Raw genomic sequence first — 24,224 nt, forward strand, 5'->3', positions numbered from 1 at the left:
GAGGAAAAACATCTTCTGTAACTTGTGATCACAGTATCTGTCAAATGGTAGGAAATGAAGAAAACTGCCAGACAGTGTCAGATTTATTAACAGCTCTAAGAAAACCAAAATTAATGCATTTTCTCTTCTTTGATGGGTTGAAATGTCCATGTGCTGTACTTATCTTAATGGACAAGTGAAGGAAGTAGCACTCATCAATTAAGTCTCTCATTAAGCTGACTACAGCTTAATCTGGAGCACATGCAGGAGTACTATGTGTGTACCAGGCTGTACCCTCAGAGGTGTTGCAGTTGTTATTAGGGAGTGCTCATCTCACAGATGCCAGGAGCAACCTGCTGGACCAGGGAGGATGCAGTCCTATAGGGCAGGGAGGGGGACAGCCATGGAAACAGGCTGTGCCACTTGTGCCTGGAGAGCTGCTGGCCTGACTTCCATTGGAAAACTGTATTTCCATGTGTTGATAACCGAACTTCATCCACTTGGGTTGAAACTGCCTATGCAGGAGGTGTGCTGAAGCTGAATTTTATGGAATCAGATAACAGCTCTGATAACGGGTTTTTTGGAGGACGGGGACTGTAGCTGGAAGGAGAAGATGACAAGGGATTGTTTTGTCTGTGCAAAAAGTAAAAAGCAGCAGCATATATTCTTCCAACATGAATCTATAGTCTTTCCATATGCTGGAACAGGGTCTTTTCATTTTGGAAGGGAACACAGCCTAGTCTTATACCAGACTGTGGCTTTTGCCACCCCTTGAACGGTGACAATTTGACTAAGTTATAAGATTTAGAGTACTTCCCACACACATGATAGAAACTTGGCTGCTAACTTCACCAAAAGTACTTGTCCTGAGCTGCCAGAGCCGATACATGTTTTCCAGCAGCAGGTTCTGGCTGCAGGGACCAGATAGACTCCTGTTGCAGGAATGAAGGATGAGGTAAACAGGGTGTTCAGTGATGATCAGTGTTCCCCAGGCCTAACACCACCTTCCAGGGAGGAAAAGGGTTAGCTGCTTTGAATGCCCTAAAAAATGCCATAGCGGGGGTAGGACAAGAATTGGAACAGAGAGAGGCTGGAGCCACTAGAGGATGGGGAGAATAAAGGGGAGTGCTGGGCCAGGCCATAGTTGTGGACAGTTTGTGGGTGCTTCAAAGTAGAGAGAATTGTACCAGTACTGCAGGTTTGATGCTCTGTTGGTGTGTCAGACATGAGGACCTCATCTGAACCAGTGCCAAAAGGAAGAGGTGCTGTTGGATGTCCCATGCCACCCGCAGCCCCATCCTCACTGACAGCTGCTTTGGGAAGTGCTTCTGGGAGATGGGTCTCAAGGAATGCTGGAAGGAGACATGCTGACCTAGGTGCATCAGGGGAGGTGTTTCTGTACTACAGCTGCCTGTGGGACAGAGATTTGCTTGTATGGGAAGCCAATAATGGATGGAGGAAGTTGGCATCCATGGCTGAAAGATAAGGAAGGGAAAGACTTCCAAGCATCGGGATGAGAACAGAGAATTGAGGCAGCAAGACAAAAACAGCTGGGAAAGGATTGGTCAGGTGTATCTCTAAACATGGCTGTTGAAAGCATGTGAGAATCATTCTGTAGAGGCAGAGGTGAGCCTGAACCAGAACACTTGCTCCAGCATTTCTGGGACTCCCAGCCAAACACAGAGATAGTTTGATCTTCCTTTCCCAGACAATGTATGCCAGAAAATGGTTCTATAGGGTTTAAAGATTCTATTATTTATTTTTTTGCATTTGAATTAAGCATTTTTCAAAGCAATTACTAAAATGGAGTAGGACTTACCTTCAGTCTTAAACACCTCTGTTCTCCAAGTAGAAAAGCAAGAGTAATTTCGTATCAGAAGTGCAGTGGAGTTGCAGCTGTAGGAAGGAACTAGAAAGACAGTGTACATCAGTAAGTCCAGGAGCTTCCATTGCCTGCATAATGCAAAGCAATAAAGTTGCACTGGTAACTTGAGGCCTTCAAGTTCAGAAATACTTCTCCAAAATGCAGTTTGACTTACGGGGTTCAATTCTATTTATGCAGAGCTTGTAATGGAAGTGGGTTGAAGGAATGTGTGCTCCCCAGTCTATGAATGCAGACTAAACAACAGAGGTCCCAGGACCCAGCTGCACTGAGGCAAGTGCCCAAGGGGGAAGGCTGCTGGAAGGGTAGATAGGGTGGCCTTGGAGGCAGCAGAACTTTGCAAAAATCCATCTATCACTACAGCATCTGTCAGGGTTTTTGTTGAGCAATAACCACAAGCTAAATTTGCCATTTATAGTTCCAGAGAGAAGTCAGTGGTAACTGATGTTTCAATTTTTGAGTGTGTTCCTGTGAAACTGCTCAAATCTCAGTTGTAGTTTGGAAATACTGCCCTATCAGAGAACCAAAATGAATTTACCTTCAGGGCTGTCCCCATGGTAAGATTGTCATATGATTTTTAGCCCCTTGCACTATTACAGTGTAGAAAATATAACTACGCCTGTTTCTTTTGGACATCTGTTAAATGTTTTACGTGCTATTTTAGTATATATTCTGAATAAGTGAACTTCAGATCATGGCACTGGAGTTAGGATGTTCTGAAGAGTGTGTATGGATTATACCCCTCTGCAAGAAGCCCTGTGTGTAAAAAGAGTCATTCAGGCCTGCTCAGCAGTGCTTCTGCTTTGCTGTGCCTTGCACTTGCAGCTAGCAAAATGAGCTAGAAAAAATTTCTCTTGTTGTCTTTGCTTTTCCTTAGCTTGTAGTTGGAGTGTTAAATGCTTTCTGTATAAGGCTTACACGCTTCACCTTGCATGTGCCAGTGGCTTAATAAGAGCATCTGCTGTCTTTCTGTAGCGAATCTGATGATTTTTCTATGCACGTATATTTAGTTGTGCATATAAATAGAATCCAGGCACTGTTAGATGCATCTGAAAGTGAACATCAGATTGAAATGGTAACATATGAGGTTTTCTGCAGTTCCATTTATGAAGTATCAAGTTAAAAACAAAGCTGTGAAGTAGCCAGAAAACTTTTTATTTCTGCAGCCAAAGGCACATGCTTGTACAGCCTAACGTAATTAGGTCCTGATATGTTCTTAGAATGGTCAGTATTTCATGTGTTGTATCATTGTCTGCAAGCTGGTTTTTCATTATGGTTGGGCTTTTACACAGCAGAAAGTGGGAAAGCACTGCTCCAGATGTCTGGCTCCTTTCACCGACTTTGTTGCTGTCTACAGCAAAATTTGAGTTTTAACTCTACAGAGCAAATTCCCTTTGAATCTTTGGATACCCTTAAACAGTATAGTACTGGAGTATGTGTAAATGTCTACAAAGTACAGTGATTGGAGTGGCTGGTTTAAGAGGAGCTATAAAATGGTTCCAGCTGGAGTGCATTCTTGAGGTAAGCTCAAAATGCACTCCAAATTGTCAGCACACTACTCAGAAAAAACACAAGAAACAAATCATCTTTAGTGTGCTTTGCTTCCCTTAATGCACATAAGGATAGTGTAAATGGAAGCTGGTCAATTTTCAACAGTTTGTATAAAATTGTCCCTAGGTTTTGCTTCTGTACTTCAGTCTTTGTGAATAAATGCATCACACGGGGTTGTAAGTATACCTGTGTGTATTTCTATGCTCATAATGCTGTCTGTATTTCAATAAGTATTGTGTATCTGTCCATTAATATTTATATGGAACAGAGAGCTTTGGTTCTTGCAATTTTTAATAAACATTGATGGTGTTACTAGTTTATACAGAGCATTCAATATGCTCCATCAAAATGGCAGCTCTAATTAGGTTCCTTGAATTAGCTAATGGATTTTGAGAAAGATAGCTTACAAAGCTCTTACAGCTGTCCAAGATACTCCTGCCATGGCAGGAAGACAAAAGGCCGCTGGAAGCTACAGATTTGAAAGCGTTAGAAATGTGGCTGACAGTTAAAAAAGATAAATTACATTTGTATTTTTTTTCCCTGTAAAAGTCCTAACACTGGATTAATGTTATCCTTGAAGTGACCATTTATTAAAAATACCAAAAAAATCCAACTTTACAGTAAGGATGTGTTTGGGCTCTGGGAGCTGTGCTTTACCCTGATGCTTTACACATGATGTGAATTCTTTTTCATTTTTAAAATGTAAGTTATATCTGTCACAGAATTACAGACACAGAGAACTTGTTTTTTAGTTGAGGTCAAGTTGTCTACCTCCTCTCTAGCTAAGCCAGGTACTAAAAAAGCAAACCACATACAGGATTAGTTGCTGCCACTCTGCCAGTGGCATAGATTGGCACATATGTAACGAAGAGCAGATGATACAGTCTCTAGTGTGAAACTTGGAGAAGTAATTTCTGAGACAAAATAGATGGTTACTCTGGGCTTTAAAATTTTCAACAAAATATGTTTTGGAACATGGGCAGCAGCATCTACTGAGGAAGTTCTTAGATCCTCAATTCTTCTCTCACAAGGGAGTGCAGAAATTAAGACTGCACTGAATAGTCACCTTCTCTCCCTCCTGCTTTTGCTTTGTGTGTGGTAAAGAGAATTCCTGAGGGACTCATGAATCGCTAATTCATTGGAAGTTTGTAAAGTAGTTATTATTTCAGCTTTAGTGATAAGTTTAATAAACAGTAGTGCAAAAAGCAATAGCCTGTAAGTGAAAAAAACCTAGCTGCCAGTTCCCGGTAGGTGTGATAGTCTTTAAGAAATAGAGTTACATTTCTACGCTGGAGTTTAGCATTCAGCATTTGCTTTGTTGGATTGTTAAAGCTGCTGTAAATGGAGTTTGGAGGACTGAAAATCTGCTCTGTGTTGATGTGACCTATCTATTGTAAATATGCCAGCTGCTTTACATCAGTAAAATAAAATACCCCCTCCCAAGCTGTTTTGTAATACAAAGTGCCAAAAAAGGCAATTTAAGTACTTTGCCGCGTAAATCCAGATGAAATTACCTTGGAGAGAAGGCCTTCAATTATGCCTCACACGTGACTTCTGTATGATGGATAAAAGGCATAATTGATATCATCTTTAGTGAAGAAACCAGAAACTGTTGCATTGTCTAGAGGCTACTGAAAATACCAGGAAAATCTGTTTTTCATTATTTTCATTGTGTGTTGTTTATAGAGAGTTTGGTTGTTGTCAGCAGCCGAGTCCCTAATCTCCCTGCTTTCCTAGCCCTTCAGAGACAAGTGCACATCTCACGTCAACAAGACAGCAGTAAACTGGTCCCATGCCAGAAACAGACATTGCCATTAACCAGCCTGAACTGGAAAGGCATCTTTTTTATTATTAGTTAAGATCTGGTGATTGCCTTCTTTGATGAGGCACAATACATTGAGCAGAGAAAAGGAAAAAAAATGACCTTTCTTTGAAATAAGGATGACAATCTGGCTACAAACGAGAAAATGTCTGCCTTTTTCTCTTTCCTTTCTACTTGATTGCAAATAATGTGTTTCTGTTAGAGTAGCATATACCATATCTGCTTACAGTGAAGTTAAACCTCAGTGTGCCAATTTCGTTTCCATAAAGCAACAAATTAGGCTATACGTCCCATTATTCCTGGCCAGCTGTAGTCAACTGTAAGTTCTAAAGGAGAGTAATGGAGATGAGAAGTGGCTGGTTTGAAAAAGATGATGCTCATTTGAATGTCTAGGCCGTCTGCCATGACAAACAGGAAAAGGTGTTGTATGTCATGTGAAGGAAGGGAAACACAAAAGGTTGCCTTGTGTCAAGCCACTGAGAGATATTTTATAAACAGTTTGGAAAAACTGAAAGTGATACAAATCTGTTGGTCTCAATCTTCAAATGGTTCTTTTGAGGTTTCTGTAAACATATTGTGAGCTATTTGGGGAAAGAAAAGGTTAATGACATTGCTAATTCATATCGTGCAAGGTTCTCTTTCCTTCTTTCTTCCTAATGAGTCTGTAGGAACCTGAGAATATCATCTTCTCTCTTTCCACTAAGCTCCTAATGTCAAGAGGTCAGTAGTGATGTTACAGGGTCAATAGGACTCAATTAACGTCCAGACAAATGGTAGTCATGTGCTGCCCTAGGAGGCTTTGACCTTTTGGACAGAAGTGGTTGTACTGCTTTTATGTTCACCTAAAGAATTGAAAGGTGACAGTGTATGTTTCACTGAAGCACAGTTAGGAGTTTTTAAAATGTTGTGAAACAGATTAAGATTTGAGGACTTTATTATACAGGTTCAACTAAGTGTAAATGGCTTCTTCAATGTAATTTGTTTTTCTGCAGTTTGTTTATGACTCTTTATATGTATTTATGTACCTAGAGAGAAACACATCCATCTAACGCTGTCTCACAGTCCGTCCATTTCTGCAGACCTTCTCAGACAGTCCTGCCTAAATGGAACTGGGCTCAAAGTCTACCTACCACTCACTTTGCACAGGAGTCCAAATCAAGGGTCCTCAGAAAGTCCCTCTCTCTTGAGAAAGACAGTAGTTGTGCATACATCAAGGATATTCCTGCCCACAGCAAGAAAGCAGGTGTTGTGGAGACCAGTAAAGCCATATGCACAGTGCCAGTTCCTAGAAAGATGTCATTCCTAACTTGGGTCCTCTGTGTGAGGTGTGTGTAGCAAAAACCCAGACTGGCTTTGGCTGAACATCCGAGGTGGTTCCTGAACCTGCAAGGCAACATCAGTGATGTCAGCAAGGCATTTCTGACAAGTCTTTCCTTGCAATACCATTTCCTTACTCAAGTGCATATGAAAAGAGCAAATGTTCATTTCTCTCTAAAATCTCTTTCTCTTGGTGGTCACAAAGATGAAAGCTGAATTACAGTAGAATTATGTTCTTACCATTGATTTTCTTTTTATCACTTCCCACTATTCTTTTTATTCCTTCTTACTATTGAGGTTGCAAAAATATCTTCATACAGGGTAGAAATGCAAGCGCTGGAACTGAAAGAGAAACTTACTCAAATATTTATTTGTTATAACTTCAAAATGGAAGTTTTATCTTAAGTGAAAGATACTCTTACATGCTCTGTTGGACGCCGTTATTCTGTGTATCTTTGTAGACCACTGTGTTCCTTTCAGTATGTAAAATTAGTTTTGTTTTTTAGCAGATCGTGAATGGAAGATTGTCCATTCTCTAGAGTCTGTGAATCCTGTTTTGTCTTGGATTTGTTTGTTAATGGAAAATTCTCTAAAAGAATAATTTTCCTTTTTCTTCTTTTTTGTTTGCTTGTTTTGTTTTATTTTAACTTGGAAGCACCAGTTGTTTGCTTAGGAGACTGACAGTCAGCTGGGTGAAATCAGTGTTTGAAAGAAGTGGCTGGCAAAAAAGCCCTGTGCAATATTAGTGTGTTTAAGAAAACCACTGGAAACAAAATGTTTATTGCCTCTTTAAATGTATGTTTATATATAGCTTTAAGTGGTTCATCTTACTTCGTATGTGCAACACTTGCTTTTAATTTTGTGTTATCAAGAAAGCTGCAGTAAGAAGTCACTAATTTAAAAAATGGCATTTGAACTTGAATGATGGAAATACAGATTAGCAATTCAGAGGAAAAACACAGAGGATATTTTACTGTGTAAAACTGAGCCATACATATAAAATACTGATTATGGTGTTTTAATTCTTTGAAAAAAACCCTAGTCTGTCATATTGAATATTATTCAATATGTCTGTCATATATAATATTATTGCTATGGTGCTTGTTCATCTCACTCTTCAGAGGTGATAGGATGAAATTTCACAGTCATATTTTACATAATGTCAGAAAGCTGGAAGCTCAGTCTCTGCTACATTATGATTCCCCTTTTGTCTTAGGCTGTCTGTTCCAGCTGTATTTGTTGAGAAGCTGTTTGGAAGCCGTCCCCTTGCGCTCGCAGTGGGCAAGGTGGGCTCGGTGTGGTGCTTCCAACAGGCGCAGGCACAGGGAGGGGAGGGTGAGTTCTGGCCGTTGTTCATGCAGTTGGTGGTACAGCCCCAGCAGCTGGACTGGAGCGGTCATGTTGTTTCAAACGATAGCACAGACTTGCTTTTCTCCTTCTCCCAAGCCAGAAGAAGTCCTTATTCTCCCGATATGGACTGTGTTTAACAAAACTACAGAATGACTACAGGAATGTGCTTTTTCCTCTTTTGAGCGTCCACATATGTTTGTTGGATTTTTCTCTATTTCAGAAAAAAACCCTTGCAGTGTGTGCAGCTCATTGCAAGAACTGTTGATCTTCTCTTAAGTTTGTTTATGGCTTGGGGCATGTTTGTTACTATTGTTTGAAATCAGCACCTGAGTCTTCACAACTCTTTTTGAAGTTTCTCAGAGATTCATTCCTACACATAGACATTATTTTAGAACTTCCCAGTGTCAGCTGCTTGTGAATCAGCAGCTCCTTATATGTAGCACAATTTCAGGAAATCGTTCTGAAAACAACTGGAAAATGCTGAGCGAGCAGTTCTCTCACAGTCTTGTGACACAGAGAAGTCAGTGAGTACATTAAATTTTGGATCCTGGGAACATGTGATGGTGGGGGGAGTGGTAAAAGTGTGGTTGCGTGGTTCTCTGAAGAACGTAGCGTGGCTGCAGAGTCATGTCAGGGAAGCAAGTGTGCACAAAACTGTACATATGATGAGGCCTGTAATATTTATATCCTCAAGGAGAGAGCCCTGCATTAAATGCAAAGCTACTGTAAAAGATACCTGTCTGCTGTACTTACCGTGCTTGCCTGAAAAGCTTCAGTAAGTGTCCTTCATATACACTGACTTTGATTGAAGTATTGTTTCTATATTTCTTCTGTAAGCTCAGGTTCCTTTACAGTATAAATAGTCATGCATCTGAAACATTTGAACTGGTATTCATCTGCTGTTTCCCTGTCTGAGAACTGCTATCTGATCAAACCAATATTTTTTAATTATGTATTTATAGGCAGATGGGAGAATAGTTTACAGTCAATGTATGATCTTCTCTGCAAATCTTGGAATATTGTGTTGGGTTTTTTTTTAATATTGCCTTATCAGTTTCTTTTTTTTATTACTGATGACTTCATTCTGTTTGAATTCAATGCTTCAGTTTCTTTGGGGTAAACTAATAGATTATGTATGCGATATTTGCACAGTGCTGATTGAATTCATCTGGTGAGTTTGAATGTGGTTCATATATTCACATAATTGTCAGGAGCCAAGTTGAAATTCAGAGCTGTTTCATGAGCATTGCACAGGGCATCATATTTATCTCACTTTACTCAGGAGTGGGTAAAACTTCCATGGTAAGCTCGAATGCAGCGCTTTCAAAAGCCAATGTCTTTTACATTTGTGCCTGTAAACCAGTGGAGAAAAAAAATGGTGGAGCTTTAACTGTATCCTGAAAATATGAAGTGGATGTACTGACCAACCCTCTTCCTACCTGTTCCCTTCACTTTTCTAACAAATTCTGAACCTGCTGGCCATTTTTGACCAGACTTGACTGGTGACTTGATGTTCAGGAGATACTGGAACACAAAGTTTCAGTAAGTGCAAATAAGCAGCCTGCTAGAGAGGCCCGGGCGAATGCTCTTGCTGGGGAGCAACACTGCAGTGTGAACTGCTATCAGACACGAGAGAACCCACAGGAGAGAAGCACAGGAAATCAGACTTCACGGAGCTGCTTGTTTCCACAGAGATTATGCTTGTGTTTTCACACTAATCCAGATGGATAACTTTCCATGTGCTGCTATCTTTCATTTAAATGTTCCTACTCATTCTCATGGTTAGGGTTTGTAGTTTAATACTGCGTGGCAGAGATTTGCCAAAGCAAAATCTGTCAGGCCCTGTCTTGTAATACATATAATGAGCTTGAACTCTGCAGCACCGCTTCCACTCGCTGGCTCAAAGGGTGTGAGCAGAAGAAAGTTCATCTACAGGAGACCGACAGTCAGTGGAGCTCAGGCTCCTGATAGTCTTGCAATGTATCAATCTCGGATTTAATTTAAAAGGGCGGGGTGTGTCATACCCAATGTGTGTCGTATTTTCAGATTGTCTCTTCAGCCAAAGTACCTGGTGGTAGAAGGTGGGTTAGACCACTGGTGACAGCTGCTGTACAGTTTGCAGAGAGCTGCAGGAAACCAGATTGGCTGGAATCAAACTAGACCTATTGCCTGTATTTCAATGTTTCCCTCTTAATCAGTGCTGCTTTGGGCTATGTTGTTGGCAAAGCAATAGGGACAATACTTTGGGCCTTATCTGTATGTTAGCAGCCCTCATTAAACACTTTATCTTTATTCACAAGTAATGTCAGGGGATTTCACAGGTGTTGTAGTGCTCATGAGCTAGGGACCAAGCTTCACTGTTCTAAGTGATAGTCCCCATTAGCTGGACCTGAGTTTCAGTGTTTTGCAAACTGGAAATGATTCTCCACTATTTGACAAGAATTAATGCAAGGAACAGAGGCATTTATCTATGGAAGAAATAAAGGTGAAGAGGGAATATACTTTTTTTCCTCTCAGTAGTCCACAGAGTTTGTGCAAGCTTTCTGCACTGTCTTGGCAGATCATGAGAAAAATCTCACGTGCTCTGGAAGATTTCAGTAAGTCAGCCAGAGAAGCTTGAAACCTCTGGGACTTTATAGAGTGGATGGATAACTTAGGCTTCAGGAAAGGAAGTAATTTGATTTCTCATGGAAACATACTGATGCTGCAAGTAACCATTTCCAATCCTAAATGAATATGCATTCAGTTGCATTTGCAGCCTACGTGGAATTTCTCTTAATTGGTAGCTAATTTCCAACCAGTCTAGATTGCTGATACATACTAGAAACTAAGTATTATTGAACTCATGGGTTAGTGTCCAATATTTTGTGTGTGCTGTCCAAATTCCGTTTGCTATGCAAATCCTGTAAAGGGCTTCCCTAGATTCTGGCATACTCATAAGGGAGCATGATGTAGCAAGATGCTCCACTGAATCTGTGCTCATGTGAGCAAATCTGTCTCAGTAATCCATTGATGGTGAGACAGAGTTAAGGTTATAGATTAAGAGAATATACAGTGAAGTGCTGCAAAAGCAATGGTTTGAGTTTAGGAGCAGCCACAAATTGATTGTATAATTAATAATTCCCTGTGAATGCCAGTAAGTGCTACTTAGCCATGCACCCAGCACTCACCCCACTGCTGACTACAGCAGGGCTGGAAATACCTGCAGAAAACTTTCAATTTTTTCATTTTAAATATGAACAAAGGTTTTTGAATTCTTAGCCATTTTCAGGATTTTATTTAAAAGCTCCTGGTTATAGCTTGAGCTTCCACAGTTGTACAAGCCCAGCTGTAAGGTTTTAGAAGGCTCACTAGGGTCAAAACCCACAGAAAGGCATGTGTTTAACTTGGTAAACTAAGCAACTCCACTGGATTTACCAGAGCAGTTTGCGGTGTATGCAGTTCTGCATACAAGTGAGTCTTTGTGGATTACTAAGTGAATTACTGTTTAATTACCACTTTAAAGCTGTAGTGTCAAGATTTAATAGTGTGCTTTCCCATCTCTCTTGCCTACCCTGGATTTTCATGGTTGATGTTTTGAGTTCTTTGTATAATTGGGAGGGAGTTTGGGGTTTTTTTTTATGAGACAAAACTTATCTCTGCTTCTCTCTGAATAATAGCTTATTCTTTACCTAGAACATATGTAATTTTAGGGAAATTCCACATTTAGCATGGGAGCAAAAGAAAACATTTTTTGTCAGCTTATCATCATCATCATTATTATTATTAAAATATGATAGTCATTTATAGCTGCTCACAGGAATGTTAAAAGTTTTCTTGTGCTCCCCCATCTGTCTGCATCCATCTGTTGTCTCTTGTCTTGTACTGGAATTGCTAAGTTCTTTGGACAGGGCCAGCCTTTTTTAAAAACAGGAATCAAGTTCACAATTAGCAGCTTTGTCAATATAAGAAAGCAAAAATAAGGCTGATATGGGCCAGTGGGAACTATGCAAATCAGGAAAATCAAACACAATCCCTTTGTCTCGGGTCTGGCAATTCTCTGTGTGTACCTGGTGTCAGATATGTGTGTTGATAGGAGTTTTATTTGGCTTTTGTTTTCCCCCTCAGTGGCTGCCCAGGTGGCGGGAACGCTGATCGGATCCAGAGGCTGCGGAAGGAGTACCAGCAGGCCAGGCGGGAGGGCTTGCCTTTCTACGAGGACGACGAGGGAAGGACGCAGCTGCCTGACTACGACCAGCGCTGGGTAGGTGCACAGCGGGATCCTGAGTGCTTCGGCAACACTCAGAGGTAGCAGAAGGTGCTGATTTGTTTGGTTTTTCCAGAAATCCTGTATCAGTTTAACGTGAATTTAGGGACTTCATAGAAATGGAGAAATCCCTAATGCCAGCCCACCAAAGGAAATGATAGCAATGAGAACTTGGCTAAAATTAACTCGTCCATTCACTGTGTCTCATTTAGGCGCAGGTTTCCTCCATTAAGCCCGAGACCGAGAGTCACTGCCAAACTTTGTCATGTGTGGTAGCATCAAGGCTTTTCAGATGGATTTATGGTACTCTGGCTGTTCATCCAGTGATTGTCTGGGTTAACAAGAGCATTAGAAGAGCAGCCTCTCACTGTGCTTAGCTGCAAAGTGAGGGGGAGGAAACAGAAGCATGTCTGTCCTTCCCTTCCTTCTGCATATGGGACAGTAGCAATCTGGCCACGTTACAGCCTTTGTAACTTTTATGAAGTGAAAAATGTAATAATTTGCTCCTCTGCATCAAATTTCTTAAAATATTCTATGAACACTATAGAACTGTTACAGGCATGGGCTATTCCCTGTTTTACATCTAGGCCTCAAGCTATACACATACATATTATCTACCCCACTACTGCAGAGTAACCTATAACCTATAGAAAAACCAGAGATTAAATCAGCAGCGCCAGATTTTTGAATTGGTTAAATAAATGCAATAGCCATAGTCTATGGATACTCAAGAGCTCTGCCTGAGCAAGTTTTGAACTTAGACTCTGTCTCTTTCAAGGTAATGATAATTAACCACATTCAAAAAATGTCGTTTTGATAAAATGCAATTTATGCTAAATTCAAAATTTTAGTTTAAAAAAACACAGAACTGTGTGAAAATCTTAAGAATCTATATATTCCTGAAGTTTGAACTAACATTGGCTTTAATGTCTCCAAACAATCGGTGTGAATGCTGAAGTGAAATCTGCAGTGATTGCTATAGTATAAAAAATCCTATGCAAGAGTAGACTTTATTGAAGCCACAGAGAGATGCAGAGTTAAAAGGGGTGTTTTTACATAAATTATCATATATATTTGTTCATTAACTCCAAAACTGTTGTTGTATATATTATTCTGATTCAATTACCAAAAGTAACATCTTCAGCAAAATAATTCTTTCCTTAAAGCAGTTAACTTTAATCCACTGCCTTAAATTTTGTGACCCAAATTTGTGAGTCAATGTACCTGCCATTCTTCTTCTGAATTGCTTTTGTAAACTAAAATAAGGATACGCATCAAATGTGTCTTCCTGTTGAAATAAGGAGTCCTGTTGACAAGTGTCCTCACAGGCCTCAGACTGGGTCAGTGCTACCTCTTCAGCAGCCTGAGGATTTCTGCTTCTTATCTGAAACTGATAAAACTTTATTAATGCTCAGATGAGGTTGAGATTTGTGATCCAGTGTAGTTTCACAAGATTCACTGAGGTTTCTTCTGGTAATCCTCTCTAAGCCTTTCCTGTTAGGTATAATGCCCAGAGATTACTGATTTCCAAAGCTTTGCTTTTCCCGTGAGGCATGTTGTCCTTAATCAAAGCACCTGAAAGGGTGCTTAAAATACCTTAATCATTAAATGATTCATAATAGTGGCACCAGGATTGATGGTTTTTCTCCTTCCAGTGCAGAATATTTGTAAACAGTTTTGTTATGAGGAATGGCAGTCTGCTCAAAAATCAGAGTTTACCTTGAGGGCTTTAGTACTCTGAAATTTGTTGCTGCAACAGTTCTTTTTGTTGAAGTAGTTTATAAACTTCAAAGACTTCTAGTCTCTTCATTGCAACAATATCATCCATTGATCCATCCGGCCATGCTTTCATAGGCACTGTCTTTTAGTCTGGAAAATACTGCAGCCACAGCTGCTTTTGACTCATGGCTGGAAGTTCTGCTTCTGCATTTAGTTCTACCCTTAAAATACCTGTGTTACAATCTAGAGAGACAGAAAAGAAGGAACAAAAATAGAATCAAAATATTAAACAGAAAAAAAAAATGTCTCAAAACATCTTGCTAGAATGCTACCTCAAGGTAGCTTTTAAGCAATGCCATCATTCCCACCTCGGGCAGCTGACCCTCAGCAGTACTGTGGTAACACAGATCGAACAACAGCTGATTTTTTTTCCGCCTTTACTTATCAGTGAAGAGACATGTTGATGACTAATTGCATAATTGTGAATAAATAAAAACTTACTCTAATGTTCAGGATGTCAAGTCTTTCTTTAAAGAGACAACAGACAGCTGAGGAGGAGGAAAACCTTCTGGTAGAAGCTTTCTTTCTTCCAGCATGAGGTTATGGCACCAGGGAAGCTGCAGCTGGAAAAGAGATGCTGGGTCTCTGTACTTTTAAGACTCAATTAGTCCTTTCCTTACTTTTCTCAGTCAACTGTTCTACCTAAGCCAACTTTTCTATAAGATGTCTTTCTAATGTACAGCAGCTGCTGTAATCACTTCTCACCATCTCATGAAACATGCAGATAAGCTGGGAAAAGCAGAGGATAATTTGAGAAGACACTATCCCATCACAAATCAGCAGCCTCAAAAACGGACCCTGGGTCCTGTCTTCCAAAATAGTATCTGAGAACTCATGAAGCAAATTTCAATCTGATAAAGCTGACATTGACAAGTGGCCTTTAGCTGACACTGTAATGGGACAGAATTTCTAATAGAAGGGGTATTTCTAACAATCTACTTTTTTTAAATGGGATAAATCAAGTTAAAGTGCAGAGCCGACTGAAAAGCTAGCATTGTAAGGGAAAATGATCTCATGACAGGCAATTGGGATCCATAAATGTTTTAAAAATAAGGTCAAAAATTCATTTTAAATAGGCCTGCTATTCTCTCATCATCCATTCCTCCCCCCTGCATCCATTTTCCAGTTCTCCTCTGTTCTTCTCATCTGTTGCTGGATGAATTTTTTGCTCTCTTGCGCCTTCATTCTGCTTTCTCTTCCCCATGGTCTATTCCTTTTCTTTTTGTAAGAAACTGAATAATTCAGTTTAGTGAGTCTCCATAAACAGACAAATGTATATACCACTCCCTCTGCTATAGAGCCAGACCCTTTAAAATTCTTTTCCAATTCCGTTGTGCTTTGGTTTGTTGTCAAGTTTTTCATCCTTTGGACTTTCTCCACGCGCCCCCCACCCCCCCCCCAGTCACCCGCCCCCTCTTTTCAGGTTTATAACTAGGGTAAATGATAAACCAAATTCTGTATGGTGGATCACAAGGTTTAAAGTAAACCTCAGCTAGTTAGCCAAAGGACAAGCTGATAATAAGTATAAATATTGTCTAGGAAAATGAATGCCTTTTGTTGTCAGTGTAAAATGAGATTACCCTAAAATTTTCTGACAGCTAGGGAATATTGGGATAAAAAGGGTTTAGGCATGTGTATACATGCTCATGTCTTAGTGGCACATCAGATATTCAAAGCATTCATGAAGATACCCAATAAAAACCTAATCCGGGCTTCCCAAATGAGGCAGATGTTTGTGTTCTATTATCATAGCTGCAGTATCAGTCAGACTCTGAAAGAACTGTGTAAGAATAAGCTGCAAGAACTTAGTCTCTCTAGGAGCTAGAAGGGTTTTTCACAGGCAGTCTTTTTCAGGGCTTTGGAGTCACAGCCTAATAGCAGATCATGAGAAATAGCTAAGGAGCTGTCAAGAGAAAGCCATGCAGTTAGCATCTGCACTTGTATTTAAGGGCCTTTAAATAATGAGGAATTAATCATCTATTTGAGGATTTACTTGGATTGTCTTACAGACTTTGTACAAATCCAGTTACTTAAAACATCAATTCTTTCCTTCAGGATGGCAGTAAATCCTTGAAACTTTATCTTTTTAATGTACATTCAAGGACTACATGTAACACCAGCCACATTGCAAATAGTTCTTCACCTGTTAGTGACCACAGCAGCGTCACCGTAGAGGACCTTGGGTTAACTGTTTCTAAAAGCCATTTCCTTATTTGCAGATAGGATTTGCCAGCTTGTAAATAACCTAAAGATACAAGAAAACCTGTCTCTGGATCCTGGCTGTGAACATTTCAATTGAAATAAACCTGTAATGAACTGAGTTTTGTCAGTTCCCAGTTGAGAGTAGGAAAAAAGAATCATGCCTGTGTGTGTTAAAGGCCACGTACTTTATTGTGTGCCTGGCAGCATTCCAAGCCTAAAAATCAACGAGAACAAAGAAAGGAGCATTAATAACTGCATTATTTTTCCATAATGTGTCAAAGGGTTCTGCGCTTCCTTCAGGATGAATAAGGAGCTGTTTGTACTTTTCATGATCAATTAATTCCATGTTCAGGATGTTGCATTTCAAATAGGTTAGGTTCCTAAAACACACAAACGTTTGTGTTGGACTATGGTTAGAAACCAGAATTCCAACTTCTAGAATAGTAACATTCCTCTCTTCTAGCGCAATGGGAGAAACTGACAATTTTATGTGAAACCATATAGCAGAAACTGATGCAAATTCCAGACTTTCTGAGTCCACAGGCTATTAGTAGAAAACATTAAATAAAAAGAAAGGAAGAAAAATACAATTACATATTTGAAGTATAGCTGCTTTAAAAAATACAAATCGGAAGTATTTGTTGTTAGAATACTAATTAAGAGAGTACTCAAAACATTTTATTAGAATGTATGATTAACTTACTGATCAAGAACTTCTTATGGTTCCAAATTATCTCTGCTTAATGAAGCTTTCGGATTGGGATGTATTACGCAGAGCTGTTCTAACTAAGCAGCGTGATTTTGAAATTTACAGGCCAGCTTTTGGGGGTAGTTTTGGGGGGAAATTATTTGGGAGAAATCCCCGCCAAACCTCATGTGAAAAAAAACTATTCCAAATGGCACATGCAGGGAGAGCCAAATTCAATTCCATTAATACTAGTAATAAAGAGTGACTTCTGTAACTTGTTTGGAATCATTCCTACTTATACAAAGGTTAGATTTGGCACAGATTATCTGAACCAGAGGGGAGTCTGAAATGCTCATGTCTTCATGCATACACTTTGTACATGCTCTCATTTACCAGGGGAAACAGTTCTGGTACCATATGTCATCTTATCAAAGCTCATTGGTGCTGTTTATACCCTGCAATATTATGTGGATTCCAGAAATTCATCATGCCATCTATTCTACAAGGTGCCTCTGCGTACAGCTGGGTTTTGTTGTTTTTCAGTGCAGGGGGGTGATTCTGAGGAAGACAAACACTAAGCATTTCTCTTATTTCATACAAGTTGCTGAAAGAAATCAGATAAAAACATGCGGTGCTGCCAGGCTGTGGCTGTATTTGCAGGCTCACAGTACTGAGAGATTCCAAATATGCCAGCAATCATGTCCCTTGCAGTTAGGACAGGTTCTTCTGATATTGCCCAAATGGAGCATTAGAGTGGGGCATTGCAGAGATCATGACAGCTGCCACAGATCAACTTGATATGATATGAAGGGCCCTAGAGGTTTTGCATTGTATACATTTTGCCTAATTTGCCAGTATGTTAAGGAAGGCAAGAAACAAATCTCTAACTGATAATTATATTGATGAGGGGAGTCTGTGAGGAGGTAATCCACGCAGAACATTCTGAACAGTTACTGTGTTTGAACGTACAGCCCACAGCTCTGCAGCTTTTATCTGTTGGCTTTTTATTATGTGGGGCAGGGAAAATGGGCACAAGTAGCCTTTTTGGAGCTAGCTGTAATCGGGCTTGACTGCAGTTCTCAATAGTAGCTGGGTCTTTGCAGTTTGCTTCGGTTTTGGCAAGCTCCTGCCAGTATAGGCTTCAGCAAGTTTCTGTCTTGTTGGTCACTCTGTAGACAGGGGAGTGTGTGGTCGCTTTCCCTGAGCGTGTGTGCACACTCTGCCAAATCTCAGGCTAGCATCACATGGGGAAGCTGCAAGAGGACTGAGATTTTAACACGCAGCCTTCTCACATGGAGCTGCCAAAGCCAGTACTTTGCACTCTGAGCTTTCCCTCCCTTACTTAGCCGCAGTGATGCTGCTCTGTGGCAGCTTGGTCCCAGCCCCCAGCAGCTCAGTGCCCCATGCACCAATAGAATCAAATACAGCTGCTCCTGGGTCAGACTGCAGGGGAGCGGGGAAAGTCGGCTTCATTTCAAACTGACCTCCTCTTCCTCAGGCCATTAGTAAGAGGCCTGCTTCAACTTCTGGAAGGAGGCCCCAGTTACAACACTCATTTTTTAATCACAAGACAAATCTGTTATGCCGCTGAAATTCATGTCTGAAGCTAAGCATGCACTTAGCTATTTATTGGACCAGGCCTGAAATCAGGCCTCAAACCTGATCCCCTTCAGGCACAAGTTTTGGCCTTTACTACCAGGTATCCGGTGCATTTGTCAAATACGTGCTGTCATGGTTGACTTCTCTTTCAATTCTTACTACTTAATTTCCCTGGGTCATGTTTATGTTCAGTGTTGCAGATTAAAAAGAAATCTCCTCCCTAAAACATAGCTATGATCCAAAGAGTAGCCTGGCTACTGTTGTCCTAGACGGCATCCCCTTTCCTGTAGATGCTGGTCACTGTCCAGCTCTGCCTCCGGGAATAACATCCCACTAAACCAGAGAGTGGTTTGGAGAAAGGACTGCAAAATTTGTTCATTTAACATCAGGGAAAGCAGAATGACCTCAGTGAGGCAACCAGCAATGATTGCCCAGTGTGTGCAGAACTTGGGGGTCAAGGGTTGAGCTTGAAAGAAGCTGGGTCAAGTAATACAGCTATGTCATTGAGGCTGTTATAGAGCCCAGATCTTGTATTTGTTATAGTTAAGTGTGTGACAGAAGCCAACTGAAATAATGGACTTTTCATTACTTTTGATTTCTGAATTGAGTTCTTCTGTTGTATAGCTGTGCAGCACTTCTCATTCCTGCAGTGCAAGATCTGAGGTGGAGGCCTTGGGTCGTCTTGAGTTTTGCTGAAGTTCCTTGCTGCAAAATGCATTAGCAGAACTGCTCTTTAAATTTCATCCTAGGTGCAGCGTCAGCAGTCAGGGTGTCAGTGCTCTGGCTACATTGTTGTCTTGCAGTTAGAAAAACACTAAAAAGTTCAAGATTTTTTCACAGCCAAGGTGTGAAAGTAATTAGAATGTATCACTGGTGTTGGGAATTCGCAATTATCTGTGAATATATAAAAGCCCTATTTTTCTCAACAAACAGGCAACATTGCTATAATTATTTAAAATGAAAAAGAAAGTCAGTGACTCAGACATGGAGAGATTGGGTGGATAACTTTATTAGTTCCCAGTCTAAGGTCTGTAGTGCAGATGCTAATCTAGTATCAAGACTACATTAAAATAAAGTACAAAATATGGAAAAAGAGAACTGCATTTACCCCGTAAGGCTGGTGCTGAACATAAGTTTGACTATTCTGCTCATGGCCAGCTCTCTTCAATGTTCACCTCTAAGTCTGGCTCTTAAAGAACACTGGAAAAAGGAGCACTAGTATCTTCCTTCTTGCTCCCTACAGAATCTGACTGGAACACATTCCTCTTATCATATGTGCTGAGTTTGAGAAGTTCTGCAAAAGTTAGTAATCAATTTAATCTTCATTTGCATTTGGTTTTTTAAAACTTCTTTTTTAAAGCTTCTTTAGTGTTCTTGCTTGGTTTAGTAAATTGAATTTGTAAACAGAAATGTCCCAATCCAGAATGGCACCAGGCAGCCTAATCTGAAGGGTTGATTTTGATTTTATTTTCTTGGTGTGTTTTTGAGACACTAATCAAGGGGTTTTTTATGTTAAACAAGTGCTTTGATGCTAAACACTAAGAAAGCAAGCACAACACATACTCCTGCCTGTGTTTTTGCTGCATTTTCCTCATCAAATGGCCTGACTGTTGTGCTAAATGTCATGTTGCCCAATATTAAGTAGTGTCATTCCAGCTGAACGGTGTGTGGTAAGTCCTGTATGATAGGAGTTATTGAGTCTTCTGTAATCCAGGTGATATTGGAATGTCTGCCTTGCAAGTGGAAATAAGAGTTCTGACCCTGCTGCCTCCAAGGGTGTCCTGCTGCTCAGGACAGCTGATACATAAATAACCCAGAGTGGCATAGATTTCATAAAGTAGTAAATCAAATTTAGCATGTAGGTTGTGAACACATACAACTGAGCAGCAGGTATCTCCTCTACAATGCAGTCTGGTCACCAGTTATAAGATCTTTGTAGATTAGTCTATTCATCCATTTTCTTGCCAGGCTGGAATAATGATTGTCAACATTATGATTGCAAATAATGCCCTTCTGTGTTAGGAATGCTGGTGCTGCACGTGACAACAAACCATGGCAGTATCTCTGAAGGAACCTGGACCCTCAGGAAGCCTGGATAGGTTATACTTTCCACCCATCAGCTATTCCAAGAAAAGTCAGAGTAGCAGATACCTAGAGTGAAAGTTTGAAGTTACTGTGTGACTCAAAACAAAAGGAGTCACTTGGATTAAAGAGTTTCTTGTAATGCAGTAAGCATGGTTATATTAAATTATATTCTATAGGTCATAATTTGATGAGAACTTCTTCAAGATAAGATAAAAATTTATAATTTGAAATACTTGCCTGTGCCTTCTGTCCCTGGTCTGCCATCATCAAAACAAAGTCATTCTGACAATCTAAATTCACTCCTTCCTGTGCAATGATTGTAGGGGAATTTAGCAAAATGCTATCTAGTGATACCCACCAGTGGATCAGTATGAACATTTACATTTGCATTTGAAGCTAATTTTTAATGTATTTCTCTCAATTTGCTAGGAAGATCCTTGTCAAGTTAGCAATTAAACTGTAATTTGGTCACTGAGGTGTTTACATGGATTAATAGATCTCTCTCCTAAGCATATGCTCCTGGGTTTGAAATAACATCTATACTGCGTGGTAGCATGACCCCACTTGAGTTCCACACACACATGCACAAAATCAAATTCCATCACATTTTAATGCAAATTTTACCTTTGCAAATGATGGCCTGAAAAGAATGGGTTTCCATGGTAACCTTAGGGAACACATAACCTGTTTATCATAACTTCTCCATGAAGCAAGACAGGGGGTGGGGAACATGCTTTGATGTCAGCTATATTTTTCTGCAGACAGCATTCTGCACATGTAGAGAATTTACCAAAATACTTGCGTACTGTCCTAAATGAACTTTTTTTCTGTTCTTAGAAATAAAAGCAGTTGTATGGAATAACACAGGAGGTAACTGCAATAGGCAATATTCAACTCCAATAACTGACCTTTCAGCTCCTGTCTATTGTTTGACAACTAGGTCAACATTTTGAAAGACCAATCAGAAATTAATAGTTAACAGATCTCTTCCATCACTTTATCCTTTCTTGCTTTCCCTTCATGCTTTAAACTTAGCCCTCGGGTATCCCTGCTGCCTTTCAAAGCCACTTTTTAATTTTTTTCTTGTTCTTTCACTTTACTGCTGAAAGTACTTTTTTGAAAAATGCCTTGAAATATCTCTGAACTTCTACATTTTGGAGCTACCATGGCAAAAAATATATTGATTATGCTTCACATTCGGTGCTGACTTTCAGAGTTGAGGTGGTGGCTCCTGGAGCTGCCATTAGCGAGAGTGAGTTTGATGGCTGTGAGCATCTGTAAGGTTGTATTTTTCCTGCAGATGCACAGTAACTCCTGGCTAAAGGAAAGTATGTCTGCAACATTTTTTTAAGGTCATTAGGAGTAAGGAACAGATGTTGAGGTTTTTCAGAATGCTGCTTTGAAGTGCCACTTTGGAGTCAACTGACAAGACTGACCCTATAGGCAGTGATTTTTGGGATTGGAACACAGAGGAACCATTGCCCACAGTTACCCATCTGGTATCCATCTGGTACCAGCAAACAACAGACAGTACCAAATCAGAGAAAAACTGTACCAACTGCTAAATTGGTATCAGCAAGCAAAGAAGGTCACCACCCAACAGCAGTTGCAAGCAGGAGAAACAATGTCTGTAACATTTACAGACTGGTATCTGAAGATCCGGAGGAACCTGATGCCATAGCATATGGAAAGCAATTCCTGTCTCTAAGCCTGCTTATGCTGATGTTGTTTGCTCAGTATTAATCCAGGTTTGGGGAGGGGTTTTGGGTTTGTTGGTTTTTGGTTGTTGTTTTTTTTTTGGGGGGGGGGCGGTTTGTGGTGGTTTTTTTGGTTTTTTGTTTTTTTTTTGTTAACCATATTGAATTTGCAGTGTGGAGAGCTTTTGTCGAGATGCCATCAAGAGAGTGCCTCTCTTTATTGGCATCTGTGTTTAACAGGATTAAGGTGGATTTAATACCCTGTGCTACAGACTAACCATTCAAATTCTAGGAGTACTGTTCCATAGTGGTGTCAAATCACAATGGAAGGAGTTGAAGTTAACTTTTAACTCCGTGACGATTTACTCTGCAGCTTTTCTTTGATGTGAAGTATTCTTGGGGAGAGCTGTGGCAGGGGGGTGTTTTCCAATTTTATTGCCATCTTCTTCTTCTTCCCTCTGGTCATTTCCCCCCTTCTTCCCCCTTTTCTTTTCTTGAAGCAGTGTGCTGGTTTGTACAGTAGCTAAGTGCATAGAATGCAATAATACAACAGTGAGAGATTTAGTGCCTCTAGGTGCTACCCCTTCTACTCTTGAGGACCTCCAGCAAGGCATGATTTTATAGACAATGAAAGGCTTGCTCTCCCCTGTGAAGCTGCCTGCCTGCAGGAAGCTTTTCACTGTCTATTTCCACTACTTGCTCTGCAATTTAGTCCCATGCCCTGCTATTTCCCCCTCCCCTCCCTCTTTTCTTCTCTGACATAGACATGCACATACCCCCTGCGTACACATTCAGCACCAACGCCAGATGTAGGTAGACACAGCAAAATAGTGTTATCTCAATGTGTGCGTTAAAACACTCAAAAATACACCAAACATTTTCATTTTGCCATCCTCATCTTAAATGGAAATATTGATCTGTCCTCTGTTTGCTTTCCAGGTACTGACACTGTCATTTCATTTTCCCTAAAAAGAACACAATCTCATAGCTGAGCTGCAAAGCATGGCCATTACACCCTGGCATTGGTGCCAAGAACTCTGCTGACTTAGCTAGAGAAAGATGCTGAAAGCCTGACTTTGAGAGAAAATTCAATTCAATTCACTTCATACAATGTCTCTCATGAAGTATTTCAAAATGCCTTATATCAGGAGATAACATAATGAGAAAATGCTTTAGAGAACTGGGTATTCAGATAGCAAGACAAAATGATACACAACAATGAACTGGAGTAAAAGAAAAGACGACTGTCATTTAAAAGCAGTAATCATCTGGATAAGTAGTCTTGTAAACTAATTACAGTGAGAAGAGAAGCAAAGAATGCAAGACTGGGAGGAACAAGAAGCAGCTTAGTTTCAAACACGGTAAAGCAGGGGACTGGTTTCATGGAGGGAGACGAATTACACACAGTATTGTACAACAAGTAAAGGAGACCTGCTTTAGAAATGTATCCACACATATGGATTAGTGCGCTGTATATTGCATCACAAGTGTATCTCCATGACAGGTTATGTCATTCTCTTTAGTGGCTGGGAAGAGATTAATTACTTCAGCCTGGTTCAGGGGAAGAGCAATTGAAATGCCTCCTTCTAGCAGGAAAGAATCAATGTTGATGGGTGCTGTGGGTTTTTTGTTTTGCTGCTTTTAAGTTTCTCTCTCAACTCAAGGGAAACTTCTGTTTGCCTCTAATTTGAGAATAGGTTTGCAAGTGAGGGTGTTGCAAATCTGGTGCTCATTAAAGACAATTAAGAGATAGAATTAACCAAAACATATTATACAACTAATGGAAAAGGAAGCCACCCACAGAGACGGACACAGGCCAGGAAATTATCTCATTTTGCTTGGTCAAAGGAAACCATAGTTCTCCAGCACCAGGGGTTGGGGGATCGTGGAGCGAGGGTTCAGAAAGCAGAGTATTTTCTTTGTGGGACTGTGTAAAAACACTTTTCAGTTCTGGCTTCACCTCCATCTTTGCTGTTTTCTCTCTCTTTAGTGTTGCAAGATACAGCAAATGCTGAGAGCTTGTTTTC

General features: G+C 40.2%; 1 protein-coding gene across 3 annotated transcripts in view; it reads left to right on the top strand.

The window, feature by feature from the left end:
* The window catches only part of PARD3B (par-3 family cell polarity regulator beta), a 394,146-nt gene that overhangs the window by 330,884 nt on the left and 39,038 nt on the right, over positions 1 to 24,224 (top strand). For all 3 annotated transcript variants that reach the window (XM_038141819.1, XM_038141820.1, XM_038141821.1), the window contains one exon: positions 12,009 to 12,144. In XM_038141819.1, the coding sequence (XP_037997747.1) occupies positions 12,009 to 12,144 (136 nt within the window). The remainder of the gene's footprint in view (positions 1 to 12,008; positions 12,145 to 24,224) is intronic.

The sequence above is a fragment of the Motacilla alba genome, chromosome 7 (assembly GCF_015832195.1).
Source record: "Motacilla alba alba isolate MOTALB_02 chromosome 7, Motacilla_alba_V1.0_pri, whole genome shotgun sequence".
Classification (NCBI taxonomy): domain Eukaryota; kingdom Metazoa; phylum Chordata; class Aves; order Passeriformes; family Motacillidae; genus Motacilla; species Motacilla alba.